Below are 22,750 nucleotides of genomic sequence, written 5' to 3'. Positions count from 1 at the left end.
CTATTAACTTTAAAAAAAATCTGAAGAAAGCCTTGTGGTACCATCTGATTTGGGTACAAGTACACCTAGTGATACCCAGCTAGAGGGTGATGGTTTAGCAATGCTTCTGTCTAACATATAGATAAGCATAAACAACATTTCAGATGAACTTGTTGATGACCACACAACAAACTTGTTGATGACCACACAACAACTTTTTGTATTCCTCTTGCAATGATACTGTAACATTGGCAAGTGAAAATATGAGCAATCAGAATGTTAGATCCACAACCAGGAACCATTTTCTACAAATAATTGAAAATGATATCTATGAATGGGAACTGAATTTTGAGTCTGACCTAGAAAAAATTAGGGCGTGGTTATCCATCTTTGCATTCTGAGAGTCCAACATTCCTCAACATTGAAACCAGTGAGTCAAAACTTCACAGATTCTCAAGAAACGTTGGTTTCTGAGAATGCAAAACATGGAGAACCATGTAGTACTTTCTCTTGGTCAGACTCAAAACCTTTCAGTCCTCTAACACTTCCTGGGGGATCTTGATGCTTTCCCAAAACAGTTGGCAAATATAATCCCTCAGTATATCGTCCCACAAAGTCTGCCATAAACCACTGATCTACACGACAGGGATTAAAATGTTTGATTTTAGGGTTTACAAATGTTTTTGACCGTTAAACTTTGCTCACTCCAGTTACCACTCGTGTTATATGTGCATACTTTATTTTTTCCCACATCCAGGGCCAGGCCTCTACTCCAAATGCCTTCATTATTTGGAATGCTGAAAGTGTACTCATGTGTCAAGGCAAGGAAAGTCCTGATGAAGACTCTAAAATAGACAGAATTACAATTTATCAACCCAATACAGCTAAAGCCAGAGACAGAACAGAACTCTTGCAGAACTGCCAAAAAGTTATAATCCTTTCATTCCACTGATTCCGAAGTCCATCGTTGTCTGGAAGAATAATAACAACAGTGGTGTTTTTGTTTCAAAACCACAGGGAGATCCTGGCCCAGTGGGACCAGCTGGACCTATTGGGGAACCTGGAGTTGGAATCATTGGACCTAAGGTGACATGAACACAGACCGGATGACAATACAATCTACTGTTGACCATCCAAAGAAATCTGAACAACCATGAATATTAGCAAAACCTCTTTAATTTTTTTTTTTTTTTTTTTTTGCTGCTGATAGTTGACATATATGGATGTACAAAATGGTATGACCTCTGTTAATGTGAATGTCCACTGCAGCTGCAGCTCCATTATTACTCAGACTAGCAGTTGATGTGATGTGTATATAGTAGAAAAGTGGAACTATAAAAAGGTGAGGCAGAATGTCTGCTGGCAGAATTCTCTGTGTGCACACAGAGTGCATATGTTTGAACTGACCCTCTACTTGGGCTCACATTATTTCTGTAAAACATATTTTATGTGTCATTTCTGTATTCACATGCTGGTGGTGTGTGACAGACTGCTTGTTATTATTATGACGTTATGACGAAAACTTGGAAATGTTCCTTGATTGACTGATCTGACATCTGTCAATCATTCGCAAATTAGATTCCATTTACTGAGACTCTGCTTTTGGATGGAATGATGGATTTAACTTTAATCTTTTAATGTTGAGTAATGCACTAATTCTGAAGTTTTGTAACAAACACAGACAGATCGCAAAGGATTCTGGATACAATGTGCCTCTAAACACTGACTGGTTGAGTCATTCATTATGTAAACCAACACGTTAATGTGACATGTGTCGTGTGTTGGTGTTTACAGATAAATGTGCTTTTATAAAATATTCCAGTTTTTATTTGTAAAATCAGGCATTTTTACGGAGCCCTGGAAGTGTCATCGCAAAATGTTTTGCATGTGGAGAGAATGTGCGCTCATTTTATTATATTGTGCGCACGTTTTATGATGTTGTGTGCACATTTTATGATGTGCGCACGTTTTATTATATTGTGCACACGTTTTATTATATTGTGCACTCGTTTTAAGCATTGTTTGAGTAAAACAAGGGCACGATTTACTTAAACGTGGCCACAATTTCTAAAACGTGCACTCAATTAATACATTTCCCCATTACAAATGGATCTTGTCAGAGTGTATCATCATGGTTTTGGCGCACAAGGACATATAGAGAACTCCAGCAGCTCCAGAGTTTACGTACATTAAAAAGGATGCTGAGGGCGAAGTGTCTCCCCGTTGTAAGGATGACAATTTAGGTCATATTATGAAGTTAATTTTGAATGAAAGGAAAATGTACGCATGTTTTATTAATTCGAGGGCTCATTTAAAGGAAAACTTGTGCACGAATGATCACGGCCAGGAAAACGTGTGCATGTTTTATTAATTTGAGAGCACGGTTTATTAATTTGTGGGCTCAATTAAAGGAAAACGTGCGCACAAATTATCATGGCCAGAAAAAATATCACTTTAAGTGACCTTTCCCGGGTTCCGTACTCCCATCAAGAGTTTTTGTAAATTAAGTTTGAAAAAAAGCTTCTGTTTATGTTTTGCTTCTGGAAACACGAATCCGACGTGTAGTTTTTGAACGTACAATGTGTGTGACAACATAAATTGTGCGCTCTGAACTTTTACACCGTGCGGTTCTGTCGTACAGTTTGAGCTGTCACCCAGTACAGTGATTGAAAATATATCAGCCCAGCTTCAGGGCCAGTACTGCTATGAACACTACTGGCCATTAGATGGCAGTAGAGACCTTGAAAACTTGCCAAAACAAAATTCCAGATAATCCGTGTCTGCTACATTTAAGATGCATGGAATTTAATAAACGCAGACACAATAACAACGTCTATAAACCCAGAAAATATATTCATGAGAGTTTTAGGCACTAGAGTTTAATGCTGTTGTCCGTAAAGCCTGATCAGAGTGTTTCAAATGCATTTCTCATGTCGTGAACATACTGAGATTACCCTATCTTACCCATAATGCACTGCTGGGCACAGCATGTGCTCACTAAAACCTAAAAAATTAGCACATTACTTTAAAACTAAAACAAATATCTGATATTTTCACTTCATAAAACTTCAGACATGACAATTTAAATAACTTGTCCGAAATTAGTCTGGTTAAAAGTTGAACCATGAGTTAAAAATGTATGCCTCTGGATAACTTGGGTGATATTGCCATCGTATTAGTATTGGGTAAAAGAAATTAGTTTTTTTGGGGGGGGGGGGGGCAGTTCTACTTTGCCTGCAGAGGCTGTCATTCAAAGCGCATATTAAACAAATATGTAGGACTGCTTTTTTGCATTTACGCAATATCTCTAAACTCAATCAATCAATCAATCAATTTTTTTATATAGCGCCAAATCACAACAAACAGTTGCCCCAAGGCGCTTTATATTGTAAGGCAAGGCCATACAATAATTATGTAAAACCCCAACGGTCAAAACGACCCCCTGTGAGCAAGCACTTGGCTACAGTGGGAAGGAAAAACTCCCTTTTAACAGGAAGAAACCTCCAGCAGAACCAGGCTCAGGGAGGGGCAGTCTTCTGCTGGGACTGGTTGGGGCTGAGGGAGAGAACCAGGAAAAAGACATGCTGTGGAGGGGAGCAGAGATCGATCACTAATGATTAAATGCAGAGTGGTGCATACAGAGCAAAAAGAGAAAGAAACAGTGCATCATGGGAACCCCCCAGCAGTCTACGTCTATAGCAGCATAACTAAGGGATGGTTCAGGGTCACCTGATCCAGCCCTAACTATAAGCTTTAGCAAAAAGGAAAGTTTTAAGCCTAATCTTAAAAGTAGAGAGGGTGTCTGTCTCCCTGATCTGAATTGGGAGCTGGTTCCACAGGAGAGGAACCTGATAGCTGAAGGCTCTGCCTCCCTTTCTACTCTTACAAACCCTAGGAACTACAAGTAAGCCTGCAGTCTGAGAGCGAAGCGCTCTATTGGGGTGATATGGTACTACGAGGTCCCTAAGATAAGATGGGACCTGATTATTCAAAACCTTATAAGTAAGAAGAAGAATTTTAAATTATATTCTAGAATTAACAGGAAGCCAATGAAGAGAGGCCAATATGGGTGAGATATGCTCTCTCCTTCTAGTCCCCGTCAGTACTCTAGCTGCAGCATTTTGAATTAACTGAAGGCTTTTTAGGGAACTTTTAGGACAACCTGATAATAATGAATTACAATAGTCCAGCCTAGAGGAAATAAAAGCATGAATTAGTTTTTCAGCATCACTCTGAGACAAGACCTTTCTGATTTTAGAGATATTGCGTAAATGCAAAAAAGCAGTCCTACATATTTGTTTAATATGCGCTTTGAATGACATATCCTGATCAAAAATGACTCCAAGATTTCTCACAGTATTACTAGAGGTCAGGGTAATGCCATCCACAGTAAGGATCTGGTTAGACACCATGTTTCTAAGATTTGTGGGGCCAAGTACAATAACTTCAGTTTTATCTGAGTTTAAAAGCAGGAAATTAGAGGTCATCCATGTCTTTATGTCTGTAAGACAATCCTGCAGTTTAGCTAATTGGTGTGTGTCCTCTGGCTTCATGGATAGATAAAGCTGGGTATCATCTGCGTAACAATGAAAATTTAAGCAATACCGTCTAATAATACTGCCTAAGGGAAGCATGTATAAAGTGAACAAAATTGGTCCTAGCACAGAACCTTGTGGAACTCCATAATTAACTTTAGTCTGTGAAGAAGATTCCCCATTTACATGAACAAATTGTAATCTATTAGACAAATATGATTCAAACCACCGCAGCACAGTGCCTTTAATACCTATGGCATGCTCTAATCTCTGTAATAAAATTTTATGGTCAACAGTATCAAAAGCAGCACTGAGGTCTAACAGAACAAGCACAGAGATGAGTCCACTGTCGAGCCAAGAGTCGACTCTTTCTCTCCGATTGACTCTTTCTCTCCGATTGTTCTGTCTGAGTTATTTTCATTAGTTACTTCATCCAAACCATCAACATGTTTATTAGACCCCATTCCTACCAGGCTGCTCAAGGAAGCCCTACCATTATTTAATGCTTCGATCTTAAATATGATCAATCTATCGTTGTTAGTTGGCTATGTACCACAGGCTTTTAAGGTGGCAGTAATTAAACCATTACTTAAAAAGCCATCACTTGACCCAGCTATCTTAGCTAATTATAGGCCAATCTCCAACCTTCCTTTTCTCTCAAAAATTCTTGAAAGGGTAGTTGTAAAACAGCTAACTGATCATCTGCAGAGGAATGGTCTATTTGAAGAGTTTCAGTCAGGTTTTAGAATTCATCATAGTACAGAAACAGCATTAGTGAAGGTTACAAATGATCTTCTTATGGCCTCGGACAGTGGACTCATCTCTGTGCTTGTTCTGTTAGACCTCAGTGCTGCTTTTGATACTGTTGACCATAAAATTTTATTACAGAGATTAGAGCATGCCATAGGTATTAAAGGCACTGCGCTGCGGTGGTTTGAATCATATTTGTCTAATAGATTACAATTTGTTCATGTAAATGGGGAATCTTCTTCACAGACTAAAGCTAATTATGGAGTTCCACAAGGTTCTGTGCTAGGACCAATTTTATTCACTTTATATATGCTTCCCTTAGGCAGTATTATTAGACGGTACTGCTTAAATTTTCATTGTTACGCAGATGATACCCAGCTTTATCTATCCATGAAGCCAGAGGACACACACCAATTAGCTAAACTGCAGGATTGTCTTACAGACATAAAGACATGGATGACCTCTAATTTCCTGCTTTTAAACTCAGATAAAACTGAAGTTATTGTTCTTGGCCCCACAAATCTTAGAAACATGGTGTCTAACCAGATCCTTACTCTGGATGGCATTACCCTGACCTCTAGTAATACTGTGAGAAATCTTGGAGTCATTTTTGATCAGGATATGTCATTCAAAGCGCATATTAAACAAATATGTAGGACTGCTTTTTTGCATTTACGCAATATCTCTAAAATCAGAAAGGTCTTGTCTCAGAGTGATGCTGAAAAACTAATTCATGCATTTATTTCCTCTAGGCTGGACTATTGTAATTCATTATTATCAGGTTGTCCTAAAAGTTCCCTAAAAAGCCTTCAGTTAATTCAAAATGCTGCAGCTAGAGTGCTGACGGGGACTAGAAGGAGAGAGCATATCTCACCCATATTGGCCTCTCTTCATTGGCTTCCTGTTAATTCTAGAATAGAATTTAAAATTCTTCTTCTTACTTATAAGGTTTTGAATAATCAGGTCCCATCTTATCTTAGGGACCTCGTAGTACCATATCACCCCAATAGAGCGCTTCGCTCTCAGACTGCAGGCTTACTTGTAGTTCCTAGGGTTTGTAAGAGTAGAATGGGAGGCAGAGCCTTCAGCTTTCAGGCTCCTCTCCTGTGGAACCAGCTCCCAATTCAGATCAGGGAGACAGACACCCTCTCTACTTTTAAGATTAGGCTTAAAACTTTCCTTTTTGCTAAAGCTTATAGTTAGGGCTGGATCAGGTGACCCTGAACCATCCCTTAGTTATGCTGCTATAGACGTAGACTGCTGGGGGGTTCCCATGATGCACTGTTTCTTTCTCTTTTTGCTCTGTATGCACCACTCTGCATTTAATCATTAGTGATCGATCTCTGCTCCCCTCCACAGCATGTCTTTTTCCTGGTTCTCTCCCTCAGCCCCAACCAGTCCCAGCAGAAGACTGCCCCTCCCTGAGCCTGGTTCTGCTGGAGGTTTCTTCCTGTTAAAAGGGAGTTTTTCCTTCCCACTGTAGCCAAGTGCTTGCTCACAGGGGGTCGTTTTGACCGTTGGGGTTTTACATCATTATTGTATGGCCTTGCCTTACAATATAAAGCGCCTTGGGGCAACTGTTTGTTGTGATTTGGCGCTATATAAAAAAAAAATTGATTGATTGATTGACTGTCCGAGGCCATAAGAAGATCATTTGTAACCTTCACTAATGCTGTTTCTGTACTATGATGAATTCTAAAACCTGACTGAAACTCTTCAAATAGACCATTCCTCTGCAGATGATCAGTTAGCTGTTTTACAACTACCCTTTCAAGAATTTTTGAGAGAAAAGGAAGGTTGGAGATTGGCCTATAATTAGCTAAGATAGCTGGGTCAAGTGATGGCTTTTTAAGTAATGGTTTAATTACTGCCACCTTAAAAGCCTGTGGTACATAGCCAACTAACAAAGATAGATTGATCATATTTAAGATCGAAGCATTAAATAATGGTAGGGCTTCCTTGAGCAGCCTGGTAGGAATGGGGTCTAATAAACATGTTGATGGTTTGGATGAAGTAACTAATGAAAATAACTCAGACAGAACAATCGGAGAGAAAGAGTCTAACCAAATACAGGCATCACTGAAAGCAGCCAAAGATAACGATACATTTTTGGGATGGTTATGAGTAATTTTTTCTCTAATAGTTAAAATTTTGTTAGCAAAGAAAGTCATGAAGTCATTACTAGTTAAAGTTAATGGAATACTCAGCTCAATAGAGCTCTGACTCTTTGTCAGCCTGGCTACAGTGCTGAAAAGAAACCTGGGATTGTTCTTATTTTCTTCAATTAGTGATGAGTAGAAAGATGTCCTAGCTTTACGGAGGGCTTTTTTTATAGAGCAACAGACTCTTTTTCCAGGCTAAGTGAAGATCTTCTAAATTAGTGAGACGCCATTTCCTCTCCAACTTACGGGTTATCTGCTTTAAGCTACGAGTTTGTGAGTTATACCACGGAGTCAGGCACTTCTGATTTAAAGCTCTCTTTTTTAGAGGAGCTACAGCATCCACAGTTGTCTTCAATGAGGATGTAAAACTATTGACGAGATAATCTATCTCACTTACAGAGTTTAGGTAGCTACTCTGCTCTGTGTTGGTATATGGCATTAGAGAACATAAAGAAGGAATCATATCCTTAAACCTAGTTACAGCGCTTTCTGAAAGACTTCTAGTGTAATGAAACTTATTCCCCACTGCTGGGTAGTCCATCAGAGTAAATGTAAATGTTATTAAGAAATGATCAGACAGAAGGGAGTTTTCAGGGAATACTGTTAAGTCTTCTATTTCCATACCATAAGTCAGAACAAGATCTAAGATATGATTAAAGTGGTGGGTGGACTCATTTACTTTTTGAGCAAAGCCAATAGAGTCTAATAATAGATTAAATGCAGTGTTGAGGCTGTCATTCTCAGCATCTGTGTGGATGTTTAAATCGCCCACTATAATTATCTTATCTGAGCTAAGCACTAAGTCAGACAAAAGGTCTGAAAATTCACAGAGAAACTCACAGTAACGACCAGGTGGACGATAGATAATAACAAATAAAACTGGTTTTTGGGACTTCCAATTTGGATGGACAAGACTAAGAGTCAAGCTTTCAAATGAATTAAAGCTCTGTCTGGGTTTTTGATTAATTAATAAGCTGGAATGGAAGATTGCTGCTAATCCTCCGCCCCGGCCCGTGCTACGAGCATTCTGACAGTTAGTGTGACTCTGGGGTGTTGACTCATTTAAACTAACATATTCATCCTGCTGTAACCAGGTTTCTGTAAGGCAGAATAAATCAATATGTTGATCAATTATTATATCATTTACCAACAGGGACTTAGAAGAGAGAGACCTAATGTTTAATAGACCACATTTAACTGTTTTAGTCTGTGGTGCAGTTGAAGGTGCTATATTATTTTTTCTTTTTGAATTTTTATGCTTAAATAGATTTTTGCTGGTTATTGGTAGTCTGGGAGCAGGCACCGTCTCTACGGGGATGGGGTAATGAGGGGATGGCAGGGGGAGAGAAGCTGCAGAGAGGTGTGTAAGACTACAACTCTGCTTCCTGGTCCCAACCCTGGATAGTCACGGTTTGGAGGATTTAAGAAAATTGGCCAGATTGCTAGAAATGAGAGCTGCTCCATCCAAAGTGGGATGGATGCCGTCTCTCCTAACAAGACCAGGTTTTCCCCAGAAGCTTTGCCAATTATCTATGAAGCCCACCTCATTTTTTGGACACCACTCAGACAGCCAGCAATTCAAGGAGAACATGCGGCTAAACATGTCACTCCCGGTCTGATTGGGGAGGGGCCCAGAGAAAACTACAGAGTCCGACATTGTTTTTGCAAAGTTACACACCGATTTAATGTTAATTTTAGTGACCTCCGATTGGCGTAACCGGGTGTCATTCCTGCCGACGTGAATTACAATCTTACAAAATTTACGCTTAGCCTTAGCCAGCAGTTTCAAATTTCCTTCAATGTCGCCTGCTCTGGCCCCCGGAAGACAATTGACTATGGTTGCTGGTGTCGCTGACTTCACATTTCGCAAAACAGAGTCGCCAATAACCAGAGTTTGATCCTCGGCGAGTGTGTCGTCGAGTGGGGAAAAACGGTTAGAGATGTGAACGGTTGGCGGTGTACACGGGGCTTCTGTTTAGGGCTACGCTTCCTCCTCACAGTCACCCAGTCAGCCTGCTTTCCCGGCTACTCGGGATCTGCCAGGGGGTAACTAACGGCGGCTAAGCTACCTTGGTCCGCACCGACTACAGGGGCCTGGCTAGCTGTAGAATTTTCCACGGTGCGGAGCCGAGTGTCCAATTCACCCAGCCTGGCCTCCAAAGCTACGAATAAGCTACACTTATTACAAGTACCGTTACTGCTAAAGGAGGCCGAGGAATAACTAAACATTTCACACCCAGAGCAGAAAAGTGCGGGAGAGACAGGAGAAGCCGCCATGCTAAATCGGCTAAGAGCTAGTAGCTACGCTAAGCTAGCGGATTCCTAAAAACACGCAAAGTGAATAATGTGTAAATAATTTAGAGGTGATTCAGCAGAAGGAGTGCTTTAGTTAAGGCACGTAAAGATTACACTGGGAAACAAATCGTAATCTAGATAACTAGATCAATCTAACTACGCAGATTAAACAGCTAACAGATACAGAAAAACACCGCTGTGCTCCGGAACAGGAAGTGATACAATACCGCAGTGAGAGCCAACCACCAGTAGAGGCAAGCAAGCAGAAAGGTCTTGTCTCAGAGTGATGCTTAAAAACTAATTCATGCATTTATTTCCTCTAGGCTGGACTATTGTAATTCATTATTATCAGGTTGTCCTAAAAGTTCCCTAAAAAGCCTTCAGTTAATTCAAAATGCTGCAGCTAGAGTACTGACGGGGACTAGAAGGAGAGAGCATATCTCACCCATATTGGCCTCTCTTCATTGGCTTCCTGTTAATTCTAGAATAGAATTTAAAATTCTTCTTTTTACTTATAAGGTTTTGAATAATCAGGTCCCATCTTATCTTAGGGACCTCGTAGTACCATATCACCCCAATAGAGCGCTTCGCTCTCAGACTGCAGGCTTACTTATAGTTCCTAGGGTTTGTAAGAGCAGAATGGGAGGCAGAGCCCAATTCAGATCAGGGAGACAGACACCCTCTCTACTTTTAAGATTAGGCTTAAAACTTTCCTTTTTGCTAAAGCTTATAGTTAGGGCTGGATCAGGTGACCCTGAACCATCCCTTAGTTATGCTGCTATAGATGTAGACTGCTGGGGGGTTCCCATGATGCACTGTTTCTTTCTCTTTTTGCTCTGTATGCACCACTCTGCATTTAATCATTAGTGATCGATCTCTGCTCCCCTCCACAGCATGTCTTTTTCCTGGTTCTCTCCCTCAGCCCCAACCAGTCCCAGCAGAAGACTGCCCCTCCCTGAGCCTGGTTCTGCTGGAGGTTTCTTCCTGTTAAAAGGGAGTTTTTCCTTCCCACTGTAGCCAAGTGCTTGCTCACAGGGGGTCGTTTTGACCGTTGGGGTTTTACATAATTATTGTATGGCCTTGCCTTACAATATAAAGCGCCTTGGGGCAACTGTTTGTTGTGATTTGGCGCTATATAAAAAAAATTGATTGATTGATTGATTGATTGATAGAGCGGTTTCTTTTTGAACTAGCTCTTCTCTGTTTTAGAACTACACATCATCTACAAAACATTTAACAGGTAGGTGCTCAACTGATTTTAAATTTTATAAATGTTTGTAGCTGTTCAGCTTTATTTACCAAATTATCGGTTTAAAAATTAGCAGACAAAATTTTATCGCAAGATAATTAGTCCGATAAAGGTTTTTAAAGTTATCTAAAAAGATAATCTGATAATGAAAACATTATATTTGATAATTATCGGTCATCGGATTATCAGAACTGTGCCCACCACTGGGTCAGGGCAGCACATAAGCCAGTAAGTACCAGCCCTCCTGCTATGAAACCAAATATAAATAAATCCTCGATGTCCTCCACAGATAATGGCGCAAAGCATGCAACTCGCCACATCTCCCAGGCATTGAGAACATAGCCAACAGGGTAGGTTACATCTGGGTGCACAGGGTCCCCCAGCCCTGATCTTCTTGTAGAAAAAAATGGTGTCAATAGCGTTCAGAGACCAGCTGATCAATTCCATGGTAGTCCAATATAGTTTGAAGAATTCACAGTCTGGTGAAGTAGGGACTTTGAAGGTTGGAGCAGAGATAGAGGAGAGAGGAGGAGATGTGACCGCCCTCTCTGCAGTCCCAAGCAGATTTCCATTGTTTGGTTGTCTTTTGAGTCATCACTCATTTGTGACCATCTGTGTGTGGTTGCCCAACTGCAACATTTCTGTCTCTGCATGTTTGACAGTTCATTGTTGTGCTTTCATTTATTTGTTTTTTGGCCAAAGCAGTTGGTCACCCTGCTCAGTCTAGCCTGCTTGAGGTTTCTTCCCAAAATCAAAAAGAAAAAATATCCTAACAGAGTTTTTCCGTGACCACTGCTGCCACTGTGCATTCTCAGGGGGTGGGAAAGGTTAGCAGTGTTGTGTTTTGGCATTGTATAAATAAAATGAACTGAATTAAATGGAAGTGAAGCAAACAAAAAAGAAGAAGAAAGTAATGACATTAATCTTCATCCAATCCTGCAGGTGGTCTCCAGCCTGTAGAACTCTACCTTCAGAATTGATGGCAGATTTTGCACTCTGTTAATCTCAAACCACTTGCTGGTGGAGGCTGGTGTGGTGTCATGTTAAAACACCAGGATTTGTTCCAGTTACTGTTTTGCACATGCTGACTGAATGTGATTTATCCTTCAGGGTAAAAAAGGAAATCCTGGACTTACTGGCCCACCAGGGATGAAGGGAGATGGAATCCCAGGACCACAGGTGAGAGAACACTAAAAATCGATTATTGTTTACAACATACGGGAGAAAACTTTGAAAATGCTCTATTTCACTTTTTCTTGTCCCCCTTTAGTTTCTGAATTTTTGTCCATGAAGGATTTTTGAGTTTTTATCTGATACAGGCTCTTGGCTTAATTTGAAGTGATATTTTCTTGATTATTAGGGGCTGCCGGGATTACCAGGGACACAAGGAGAGCCTGGGTCTGAAGGCAACGGATTTCCTGTACCTAAGGTTTGCTGTCCACAGCCACTTTCTGAAGTCAAGGTGGCATGAATAACTTTATAACTGTCTTTCTGAACATTGACAGAGCAACATTTAGGCTTACTGACATTATGTGATCCATGTTGTCCTGAAGCACATTTGGTTCCCCCCAAATCTGATTGTTGGATGTAAGTGGTCCCTACCCAGTGTTGCCACAGTTACTTTGAAACATTACTTTATTAGTTACTTTTTTACTTGCCTGATAAAATTACTTTATTAGCAGCTGCCGACATCTATCTAATAAAGTAACTCGTAAGGTAACTTGGTTGCTCTTAAGATTGAGTAATCAGCAAAGTAACTAATTGGCAAAGTAACTAATAGTTACTCTTCTGAGCACTCAGTCTTAAAAATAACTAAGTTAGATTACTAGTTACTTTATTAGTTACATTGTGCAGTTGCCAACAAGTTGTCCGCAGCTGGTAATGAGGCAACCGTATAAAGTAACTGGCAACAATGTCTGTACCATGCTGAAACATACTAGTGTGTGTCATTTAACAATTACTGCTAATATTATTCTTACTGCTTGGCTAGTACGGCCTTCAAGAACATTTGGATTAAAGGGAGCAGCACAAGAATTATCTAAATCACAAGCAGAGGTTTAGTATGCAGAGATCTGCCATCCCAAGAGACCTAAGCAGTCTGGGAAAGAGATTATAAAGACTAACAAACAATTAGTCATAGAATACAGAGATATGTGGACATGAACACCAGTGAACACTGAGGCGAATCCAGGGGGTCTGAGGAACAATTAATACAGAGCACAATATCACTCGAGATTAACAGAACAGTACTAGAATATCATATGCAGGAGATAATACCAGCAATAGAACGACCCAGGGATCACAATCAAACAAGAAACATGATCAATAACAGAAACAAGTGTTGATATGTACGTGACAATTAAAATGCAATGGTTTACTAGCTGTAGGAAGTAGGATGTAATATTTTATTCCACTTTGTTTGTATTATGTAACAGGGTGACAGAGGCTTAGCAGGAGTTCCAGGGGCACCAGGTCCTCCTGGACTTGCCCTTTTTGGTCCAAAGGTCAGTGTGTCTATGGGTTAAAGGAAAAGCAGTTTCTAATTTCATCAAGTGTGCATGTCATAATGATATTAGACTTTCACTTTTTTCTAAAGACCCTATAAATGTTATAATGGCCCAAGCAATGGGTCTGGTCTGCTTGGGGCTTCTTCCTTACTCCTGTCACCTGTGTGCTTGCTCAAGGGGGTTGGTAAGCTTAGACCTTACCGGTGTGAAGTGTCTTGACATAGTGTTGTGTTGATTTTGTGCTATATAAATAAATTGAGAATTGAAGAATAGTAATGGAATATCATGTATTTTCAGGGATCTACAGGGCAGCCTGGTCCACCTGGGCTCCCAGGTCCTCTAGGAAAGGGCATTCAAGGACCAAAGGTAGGCACAAAAATATTAGCTATATTATACAACTGTGTTTGTTGATCCTTTGGATTACATCTCACTATTCCAACTAGATTGTTTTTCTTTCAAACAATCTGTGCAAGTAGAGTAGAATAAATTAATCTGTAGAATTAAATTATTATAAATAACTGCAGCAAAAGAGCATATGCTGATGTTGGCACTCTTTTGTAACCAGTCCATCTGTCTTTATTCCAGGGAGAACTTGGGTTTCAGGGACTAATTGGCCCAAGAGGAGTATCAGGAGATGGTCTTCCAGGGGACAAGGTATAAACTATTAAAGTAATACCTGACAATCAGTTAATATTTATTTATAAAGCCCTTTAAAGCAGCCAAAAAGGTGGCCAAAGTGCTTCACAGTAAAATCAAGGAAGAAAATTCACAAACATAAAAGCAAACATACAATAAAATTAAAATGGCACATAAAACGTCACAGCACCACCAGCTGTTAAAAGCCATTTAAAACAAGAGCAGCTGGAGATTTCTGATGCCCCCAGTCCAGATCCGGATCACCTCCTAAATTCAGTGGAGTCTTCCATGCCCTGATATCTATCTGTGGTGCACATTTGTTGAGAATTTGTGACGTAATTTTGACGTAATCCTTCAAAGCCTACATAAAGTGAAATCTTGATCTAGAATCCGGATCCGGATCACCTCCAAAATTTAATGGAGTCTTCCGTGGTCTAATCTCTTTCTGTGGTGAAAATTTCATAAAAATCCGTACAGTAGTTTTGATGTAATGCTGCTAACAGGCAAACAAGTAAATAAAATCAATAAATAAACACAGCGAATTTTATTACATCCTTGGCGGATGGAATAAGCCTTGATCGTTGATTTAAAAAGTGCTCAGTCAGAAATAGTGCATAAATCAGGAGGTAACTCATTCCACACTCTGAGTTCAGCTACTGCAAAAACAAGATCACCACAGAGTTTATATTTTGATCACAGAATGTCTAAATGTATTGTATTGATGTATTGTGCTACTTTAAGTGTGGAGAGTTAAAATTTCAGTCAAGTAAGATGGTGCAAGGCCAGTTATGTCTTTTAAGAACAAACATTAAAATCTTTAAATCAATTTTTAAATTAACCCAGAGAATATATTCACGAGAGTTTTAGGCACAATATACAAAGAGTTTAATGCTGTTGTCCGTGTGGAGCCTGATCAGAGTGTCTCAAATGCATTTCTCCTGTCCTGAACTTTTACCCATAATGCACTGCGCACACACCATGTCCACACTAAAACCTTAAAAATTAGTGCGTTACTTTAAAACTAAAACATATATCTGATATTTTCACTTTATAAAACTTCAGATGTGACGTTAATTTAACTAACTTGTCCGAAATTAATTTGGTTAAAATTCTTAACCATAAGTTAAAACTCTGTGCCTCTGGATGACTTGGGTGCTATTGCCAGCATGTTAGAATGCGGTCAAAAGAAATTATGTTTTTTTTTTCTTTTCTGTGACCAGTTCTCCTTTGACTGCAGAAGATAGAGCAGTTTATTCGGGAACCAGCTTTTCTCTGTTTGTAGAGGATAGAACTGCGCATCTACTACAAAAACTACATCTGCAAAAATGTTAGCGGTCTAAAAATTCTCGGACCAAAACTTATCGGAAGATAATTGGTCCGATGGTGGTTTTCAAAGTTATCTGAAAAACTAATCCGATAATGAAAACATTATTTTCAATAATTAGCAGAACTGTGCCCACCACTGGAACTAAGACAGGTGTTAATAAAAGTAAGGAGATCTGACTATTAAAATCCACTTTCAGTACCTTGGCTGGAACAACATCTCAGGGTCAGCTGGTAGGTTTCATGTGTGTGCCTGTGTTAGTGTGTTAACACATTGACTGTGATCATCAGTGTCTCATATTTTGATGCTGAAAACAAACTTTCATCAACAAACAGGGTGAAAGAGGCATTCCTGGGGACCGGGGAAGGAAAGGAGTCAAAGGAAACAATGGAGAACCAGGATCTACTGGACCAATGGTACTGTAGCAATTCCTGTCTTGGAAATGCCTGTAATACTTTATAATTTATTATACTGACAATTGATACTTTATATATTGACATAACTTAATCAAATCAAATCAAAACATGACTTGACTGAGGCGAATGGAGTAAACAAATATTTTTTTACACTGTCCTGCATTAATAAAGCAAAACATTATGTTGATGACATATGTTCAGTCACAACAGCTTTATGTACGTAACTGATTTGTCCCAGGTGCAATGATAGACTGCAAGTGTTCAACTTGTAGAAACCTCCTCATGGGGACCGATGGTGGGATTAGCACTCAGTCCAACCAAAACACTTCCACAGCTTCAAACAAACAGCAAGACTTGTTTTTGTGGGAATGATTCTGCAGTCCAATTCAGAATGCAATATGAAGGAGATGATTATGTCTGTTAAAGGTGGTGCTGAAGCGTTAGTCACTCTACGGTGGACCCCAGGTTAAAACCTGAAGTGCTTCATGAATGCAGAGACACAGAATTCCTCTTCTCTTGGTAAAGCTGGCCTTCTTGTCCAGAGGACTTGGACAACTCTATGTTGCAGGGGAAGTGCTCTCTGAGGAACAAAACTGGAAGCAGTCAGATGTCAGTTGATGGACAGATTTATGTATGATTAATCTGGTAGTTCAGATAGCTGGTGAATCAAGGGTGTGGCAGTTCCTGTATCAAACAACCTCCTCCACATCATCTGAGATATTAATCCTGTCAAATATAATGTTATGAGGCTCAGTGCTTGGCACTCTCTGGGTGTCTTGTCTGTGTAGTTTGTGCATGTTTGTCTCAGTACACCTTGTTCCAGTACACCTTGTCCCTGTCATTGGTCACTCTCTCAGATCATTGGTGATTTCAATATGACTACTGGCATCACCATGTTGATTTGTCTCAAGTTTTATGCCGGATGCCTTCCATGAGGAAACTCCAGATATACAAAGAGAATGGATCACAGGTGACCTTCTTGTTGGGAGTGTACTACCCGCTTGCACTTGCAGAGTTGTTCCACAGGACATTGTATTTATCAATAATCAAAGAACCCCCAGTTGGTTCCTTGTTGAAGCCATGAGTGGACATTTCACTGTCCAGCAGGTCCTGGACCAGATTTTTTCAGAGGTTCAGGATGAGCAAGAAGACTATAATGTGGAAGAAGAGGTATCTGAAGAAGAAGAGGAGGAATACAACACAGGCCATGAAGCCTGTTCAGATGAAGAAGAAATGACCCAAGCTGACAGAGGGACATTTTTATCCAAGAATAGTAAAATAGCATGGTCCTCATCAAACACGGACGGCACCACACGAAGAGCTGCTGACAAAAACATCATTAGGATGACCCCAGGGCCAACAAGATATTCAGCTGCCCATGCCAGGGACATCTCCTCCACTTTCCTCCCGTTCATCACACCAGCCATTTGAAAGATCATACTGGAAATGACAAATTTGGAGGGTTCCTGTGAATGTGGAGACACCTGGGAAAATATGGATCAGACTGACCTGCATGGCTGCATAGGGCTTTTGATCTTAGCAGGTTTCTATATGTCTTGTGGCGATGCTACATCTAGTCTCTGGGATGCAGAGAGTCGAAGGGCAATTTTCCTGAAAGTCTTCAACACTTTTTCAAGAATGCGAAGATTTGAAAACCATGAGTCAAGACCAGCACGGTGTGTGACGGACAAACTGGCAGCCATCAGAGAGGTCTGGGACAAGTGGGTTGAGCATCTGCCACACCTTTACAACCCTGGACCTGAAGTCACAGTAGATGAACAGTTGGTTCCATTCAAAGGTAAATTTTATTTTCATATATGTAATGTTACTTACCTGAAATTTATATTTTTACTTTGTTGTGATTTTTTTTTCTGTGACACTCACACTCATTACTGATTGTAATCTTTGCCTTTTTTTTTTATCAGGTTGCTGTCTCAGTCTGGGGCTCCACATAAGATCTCATCCCGTGGGGTCAAAATGATCATCAAAATGGTGAGCAAAAATCCCAGAACTACACGGAGGGACCTGATGAATGACCTGCAGAGGGCTGGGACCAAAGTAACAAAGGCTACACACTACGCAGAGAGGGACTCAAATCCTGCAGTGTCAGGTGTGTCCCCCTGCTTAAGCCAGTATGTGTCCAGGCCCATCTGAAGTTTGCCAGAGAGCATATGGATGATCCAGAAGAGGATTGAGAGAATATCGTGTGGTCAGATGAAACCAAAATAGAACTTTGGGGCTGTTTTTCTGCAAAGGGGACAGGATGAGTGATCCATCAATCAATCAATCAATTTTTTTATATAGCGCCAAATCACAACAAACAGTTGCCCCAAGGCGCTTTATATTGTAAGGCAAGGCCATACAATAATTATGTAAAACCCCAACGATTAAAACGACCCCCTGTTAGCAAGCACTTGGCTACAGTGGGAAGGAAAAACTCCCTTTTAACAGGAAGAAACCTCCAGCAGAACCAGGCTCAGGGAGGGGCAGTCTTCTGCTGGGACTGGTTGGGGCTGAGGGAGAGAACCAGGAAAAAGACTGCTGTGGAGGGGAGCAGAGATCGATCACTAATGATTAAATGCAGAGTGGTGCATACAGAGCAAAAAGAGAAAGAAACAATGCATCATAGGAACCCCCCAGCAGTCTACGTCTATAGCAGCATAACTAAGGGATGGTTCAGGGTCACCTGATCCAGCCCTAACTATAAGCTTTAGCAAAAAGGAAAGTTTTAAGCCTAATCTTAAAAGTAGAGAGGGTGTCTGTCTCCCTGATCTGAATTGGGAGCTGGTTCCACAGGAGAGGAGCCTGAAAGCTGAAGGCTCTGCCTCCCATTCTACTCTTACAAACCCTAGGAACTACAAGTAAGCCTGCAGTCTGAGAGCGAAGCGCTCTATTGGGGTGATATGGTACTACGAGGTCCCTAAGATAAGATGGGACCTGATTATTCAAAACCTTATAAGTAAGAAGAAGAATTTTAAATTCTATTCTAGAATTAACAGGAAGCCAATGAAGAGAGGCCAATATGGGTGAGATATGCTCTCTCCTTCTAGTCCCCGTCAGTACTCTAGCTGCAGCATTTTGAATTAACTGAAGGCTTTTTAGGGAACTTTTAGGACAACCTGATAATAATGAATTACAATAGTCCAGCCTAGAGGAAATAAATGCATGAATTAGTTTTTCAGCATCACTCTGAGACAAGACCTTTCTGATTTTAGAGATATTGCGTAAATGCAAAAAAGCAGTCCTACATATTTGTTTAATATGTGCTTTGAATGACATATCCTGATCAAAAATGACTCCAAGATTTCTCACAGTATTACTAGAGGTCAGGGTAATGCCATCCAGAGTAAGGATCTGGTTAGACACCATGTTTCTAAGATTTGTGGGGCCAAGTACAATAACTTCAGTTTTATCTGAGTTTAAAAGCAGGAAATTAGAGGTCATCCATGTCTTTATGTCTGTAAGACAATCCTGCAGTTTAGCTAATTGGTGTGTGTCCTCTGGCTTCATGGATAGATAAAGCTGGGTATCATCTGCGTAACAATGAAAATTTAAGCAATACCGTCTAATAATACTGCCTAAGGGAAGCATGTATAAAGTGAATAAAATTGGTCCTAGCACAGAACCTTGTGGAACTCCATAATTAACTTTAGTCTGTGAAGAAGATTCCCCATTTACATGAACAAATTGTAATCTATTAGACAAATATGATTCAAACCACCGCAGCGCAGTGCCTTTAATACCTATACCTTAATACCTTAATAATTGAGTGAGTCCATATTTTTTTCCCTCTGCTTGGTCTAAAAAAGTAACCATTACTGACTGCCACAATTATTTTTCCTGATTTCTTATAGTGTTTCTTAAAGCCAGAAAGTTGCCATTTGAAATTACTTTAGTTTTGTGTCATGTCTGTGATCTGCTTTTTTTCTACAAAATTAAACAACTGAATGAACATCCTCTGAGGCTGGTGATTCCATAATTTTTGCCAGGGGTTGTATAAACCACTGGTAGAAGTTGTCAAAACCTAGAAATTGCTGGAATTGTCTGATGTTGGTGCGTGTAGGGCAGTCGGACAGCACTAACTTTGGAAGGGTCGGCTTTTAACTAATTTCTTGAAAAAATGAAGCAGAGAAAGGAAATGGAGTTTTATGAAAGTTACATTTATTGGCTTTGACATACAGGTGGTTTTCTAGGAGGTGTTGGAGGATTAGATGGCCATAACAGATGTGTTTCGAGGGAATGCTGGAGAAAATGAGAATGTTGTCTAAATACACAAAGACAAAACATTTGAGGAAGTGGTGGAGGTCATTGTTAAGGGCCCCTTCACACATAGCATGAGTGAAGCCAACTAGCACACGAAGCAGGAATTGCATGCCATTCATGAAAAATCTGAGCCGCCTCTAATGCCTTGTACACCTGTTGCCACAACCATTTGTGCGCACCAGCGGCTGAAAGATAGAGAGTGCCCTGTGAGTGCCCATTTGAGCCCTCTCGGTAGGTGTTGGCCAAATTTCAGGTACCACACACAAACATCTAATACCACTCACAGAGCACTTAGGAAATGTGGGGCCTTTGTGCAGTCACCACAAAAATAGTGAGCAGGGAACCACTTTCGAGCAGTCTGTAAAATTTGACTAAGTGCCCCTAGGACTGTGGCATTGCCAAGCAACACGCATGTGGCATGCCAGAGTGTCGGCTCTCCCCAAAACATGTGGCATGTGTGTCAATCACCCCCTCCTGCTCCCCCCACCACATGTGGCGTGTGTCTCATTCACGCCTCCCCGCTCTCCCCCCACAACACGTGTGTGTGTGGGGGGGGGGGGGGAGCACACCTGCATGAGATGCTGATATGTACGTACAGATGGGGACCGTCCAGCCATGTCTGAGCACACACAGCACGGCAAGCTGCCGGCAAGCTGTTAACAGCAATAATAAAACATTTATGCCAGGCGAGTGAACTGTCCAAAAAATGTCCTCGGAACCCAGAGGGTTAACAGAGTTTTGTACCACTGAAGGCATTCACTATGATGGAGGTATGGAGTTCTACCACCGGAATGTGTGCCTGGGTGGCAATGTGTGTGTTGAGGAAATTTTCCTCCTCCCCTGGGGTCAATGAAAGCCTGTACTACAATAGAATGGTGCTGGAAGTGAACAGTGGCCTGGATTTGAGTGCGTGATGATCTATCACCTGTGATTTGAGCTTGGCTCACCAATAGCCTAGAATCTACTGGTGAACATTGGCTTTTGGTTGAAGCAGAATATCACTGAGGATGTGGCCATGGGCACTACAATAAATGCCACTCGTAGGCTGCTATTCTATGCTGCCTTTCCTCAGGTGGTAATCAAGCTCTGCCAAGCTGCATGGGTTCATCAGCATGGGGCATGGTGGGTGCGGGGAGTGCACTGTCAGTGGAGGGTGAGGAAGAAGGAACGGGACTAAGTCACGGAGGAATCTGAGGGAAAGATGCGTGTTTGGCCTTCCATCCTTTCTCCCACCATCTTTCTCTCAACCGGTTGTTTATTTTATGGCTAAAGTGATAAGTTGGTCAAGTGAAGTGGATTCATCCCAGACCGCCAGCTCATCTTTTAAATTTTCGATGAGACAGTTAACAATCACCCTCCTCAGTGTTCCAGTCAGCTTCCGCCGCCAAAACCCTGAACTCAGCAGAATAGCCCGTGACACTGCAGGCCTCCTGGTGGAGAGACAACATCTGTTTGGAGGTCACCTGCCCATTCATTGGATGATCAAAGACCATCTGAAACTGCTGAATAAAGGTGGAATATAAATTCAGGACTGGTGAGTGCTGGCCCCACATAACCATTTCCCAAGCTAAGGCTTCCCCAGAGTAAACTGACTAGGTATGCTATTTTACTTTTGTCTGTGGAATAAGTGGAGGGAAGTTGTGAAAAGACTAGAGAACATTGAGAACATAAAAGAAAAGCTGCACATGTGTAAATGGAGCCTGTGTATGATTCTGGTTCATGATTCATGATTGGTTCATGGGTTTTTGAAGGTTTGTTAGAACTGACAATGTGGGTGATGGCGGAGATGGCAAGGAGACAGAGGTAATCTGAGTAAGCCTGTTTGTGAGTTCTGAGAGTTGAGTGCGTAGTTAAGATACCTGTGTGGACAGTACCTGTTTGCTGGTTGGTGAGAGTTTGTATTTGTTGCTGCTGGTGTCTAAGTAGGGTCCCGTGTGAGCTGAGAGCTTTGTGAACCTGGTCCACTCCCGCTGAGTCCATGATACACCCAGAAACTCCTGTTACGGTTGAGCTGAATAAACCAGATAGGACCCAAATGCAGGGAGCTGTGGTGAAAAAAAAACAAGGTAACAGTTTATTGAACAAAGCAGGAATGAATAATGCTGGTAATCTTGTCTGAGACATTGGATCACAAAGACACATGCTGGACCAGAATGTGTGGTATGGCAGGGTACCAGAACCAGGCAACTGCACTGCAGCTGACAGGAGACAGGAATGCTGGAAGAAAGGAGCAGAAGATGGGTCAAAGCGAGTAATGCTGAGTCAATAGAAAACAAGGAATAAATAGGTTACCACAGGATGAAAACCTTCTGGCAAATGTAGAGTGGATGAACCAGGGTAACAGCCCTGGATGATTGCTGATCGGTGCAGTTAATCAGCTCCGTAGCGCAGCACCTGGGGATAAACAGAGGGTGGGAGAGCAGAGCAGATCAACACCAAGGCAACACAACACCTTGTGCTTGCATAGACTGGGTGTTGGAAGTGGAGTCCACCGACTTAGGGTGAGTATGCCCTAACATGCTTGGGCACCATGCTGTGGTGGACCCCAGCAACTGGACCCCAAAGGTCCAGTTGCTTTTTTGAGTGTGAATGGTCCATGCCATGCATAATTCACAATACTTGATCTGACTTGCA

The 22,750-nt window shown here is 41.1% G+C and overlaps 1 protein-coding gene across 1 annotated transcript in view; it reads left to right on the top strand.

Moving 5' to 3' along the window:
* The window catches only part of LOC117502369 (collagen alpha-1(XXVIII) chain-like), a 100,318-nt gene extending 83,034 nt beyond the window's left edge, over positions 1–17,284 (top strand). Inside the window, exons 7-13 of the mRNA XM_034161402.1 lie at positions 997–1,065; positions 12,081–12,149; positions 12,331–12,399; positions 13,406–13,474; positions 13,775–13,843; positions 14,063–14,131; positions 16,961–17,284. Of these exons, the coding sequence (XP_034017293.1) occupies positions 997–1,065; positions 12,081–12,149; positions 12,331–12,399; positions 13,406–13,474; positions 13,775–13,843; positions 14,063–14,131; positions 16,961–17,284 (738 nt within the window). The remainder of the gene's footprint in view (positions 1–996; positions 1,066–12,080; positions 12,150–12,330; positions 12,400–13,405; positions 13,475–13,774; positions 13,844–14,062; positions 14,132–16,960) is intronic.
* The last annotated feature ends 5,466 nt before the right edge of the window (positions 17,285–22,750 follow it).

This window comes from Thalassophryne amazonica, chromosome 20 (genome assembly GCF_902500255.1).
Source record: "Thalassophryne amazonica chromosome 20, fThaAma1.1, whole genome shotgun sequence".
In the NCBI taxonomy this organism is placed as follows: domain Eukaryota; kingdom Metazoa; phylum Chordata; class Actinopteri; order Batrachoidiformes; family Batrachoididae; genus Thalassophryne; species Thalassophryne amazonica.
Note: the sequence above shows the minus strand (reverse complement) of the source record. Positions and strands in the feature narration are given on the sequence as shown.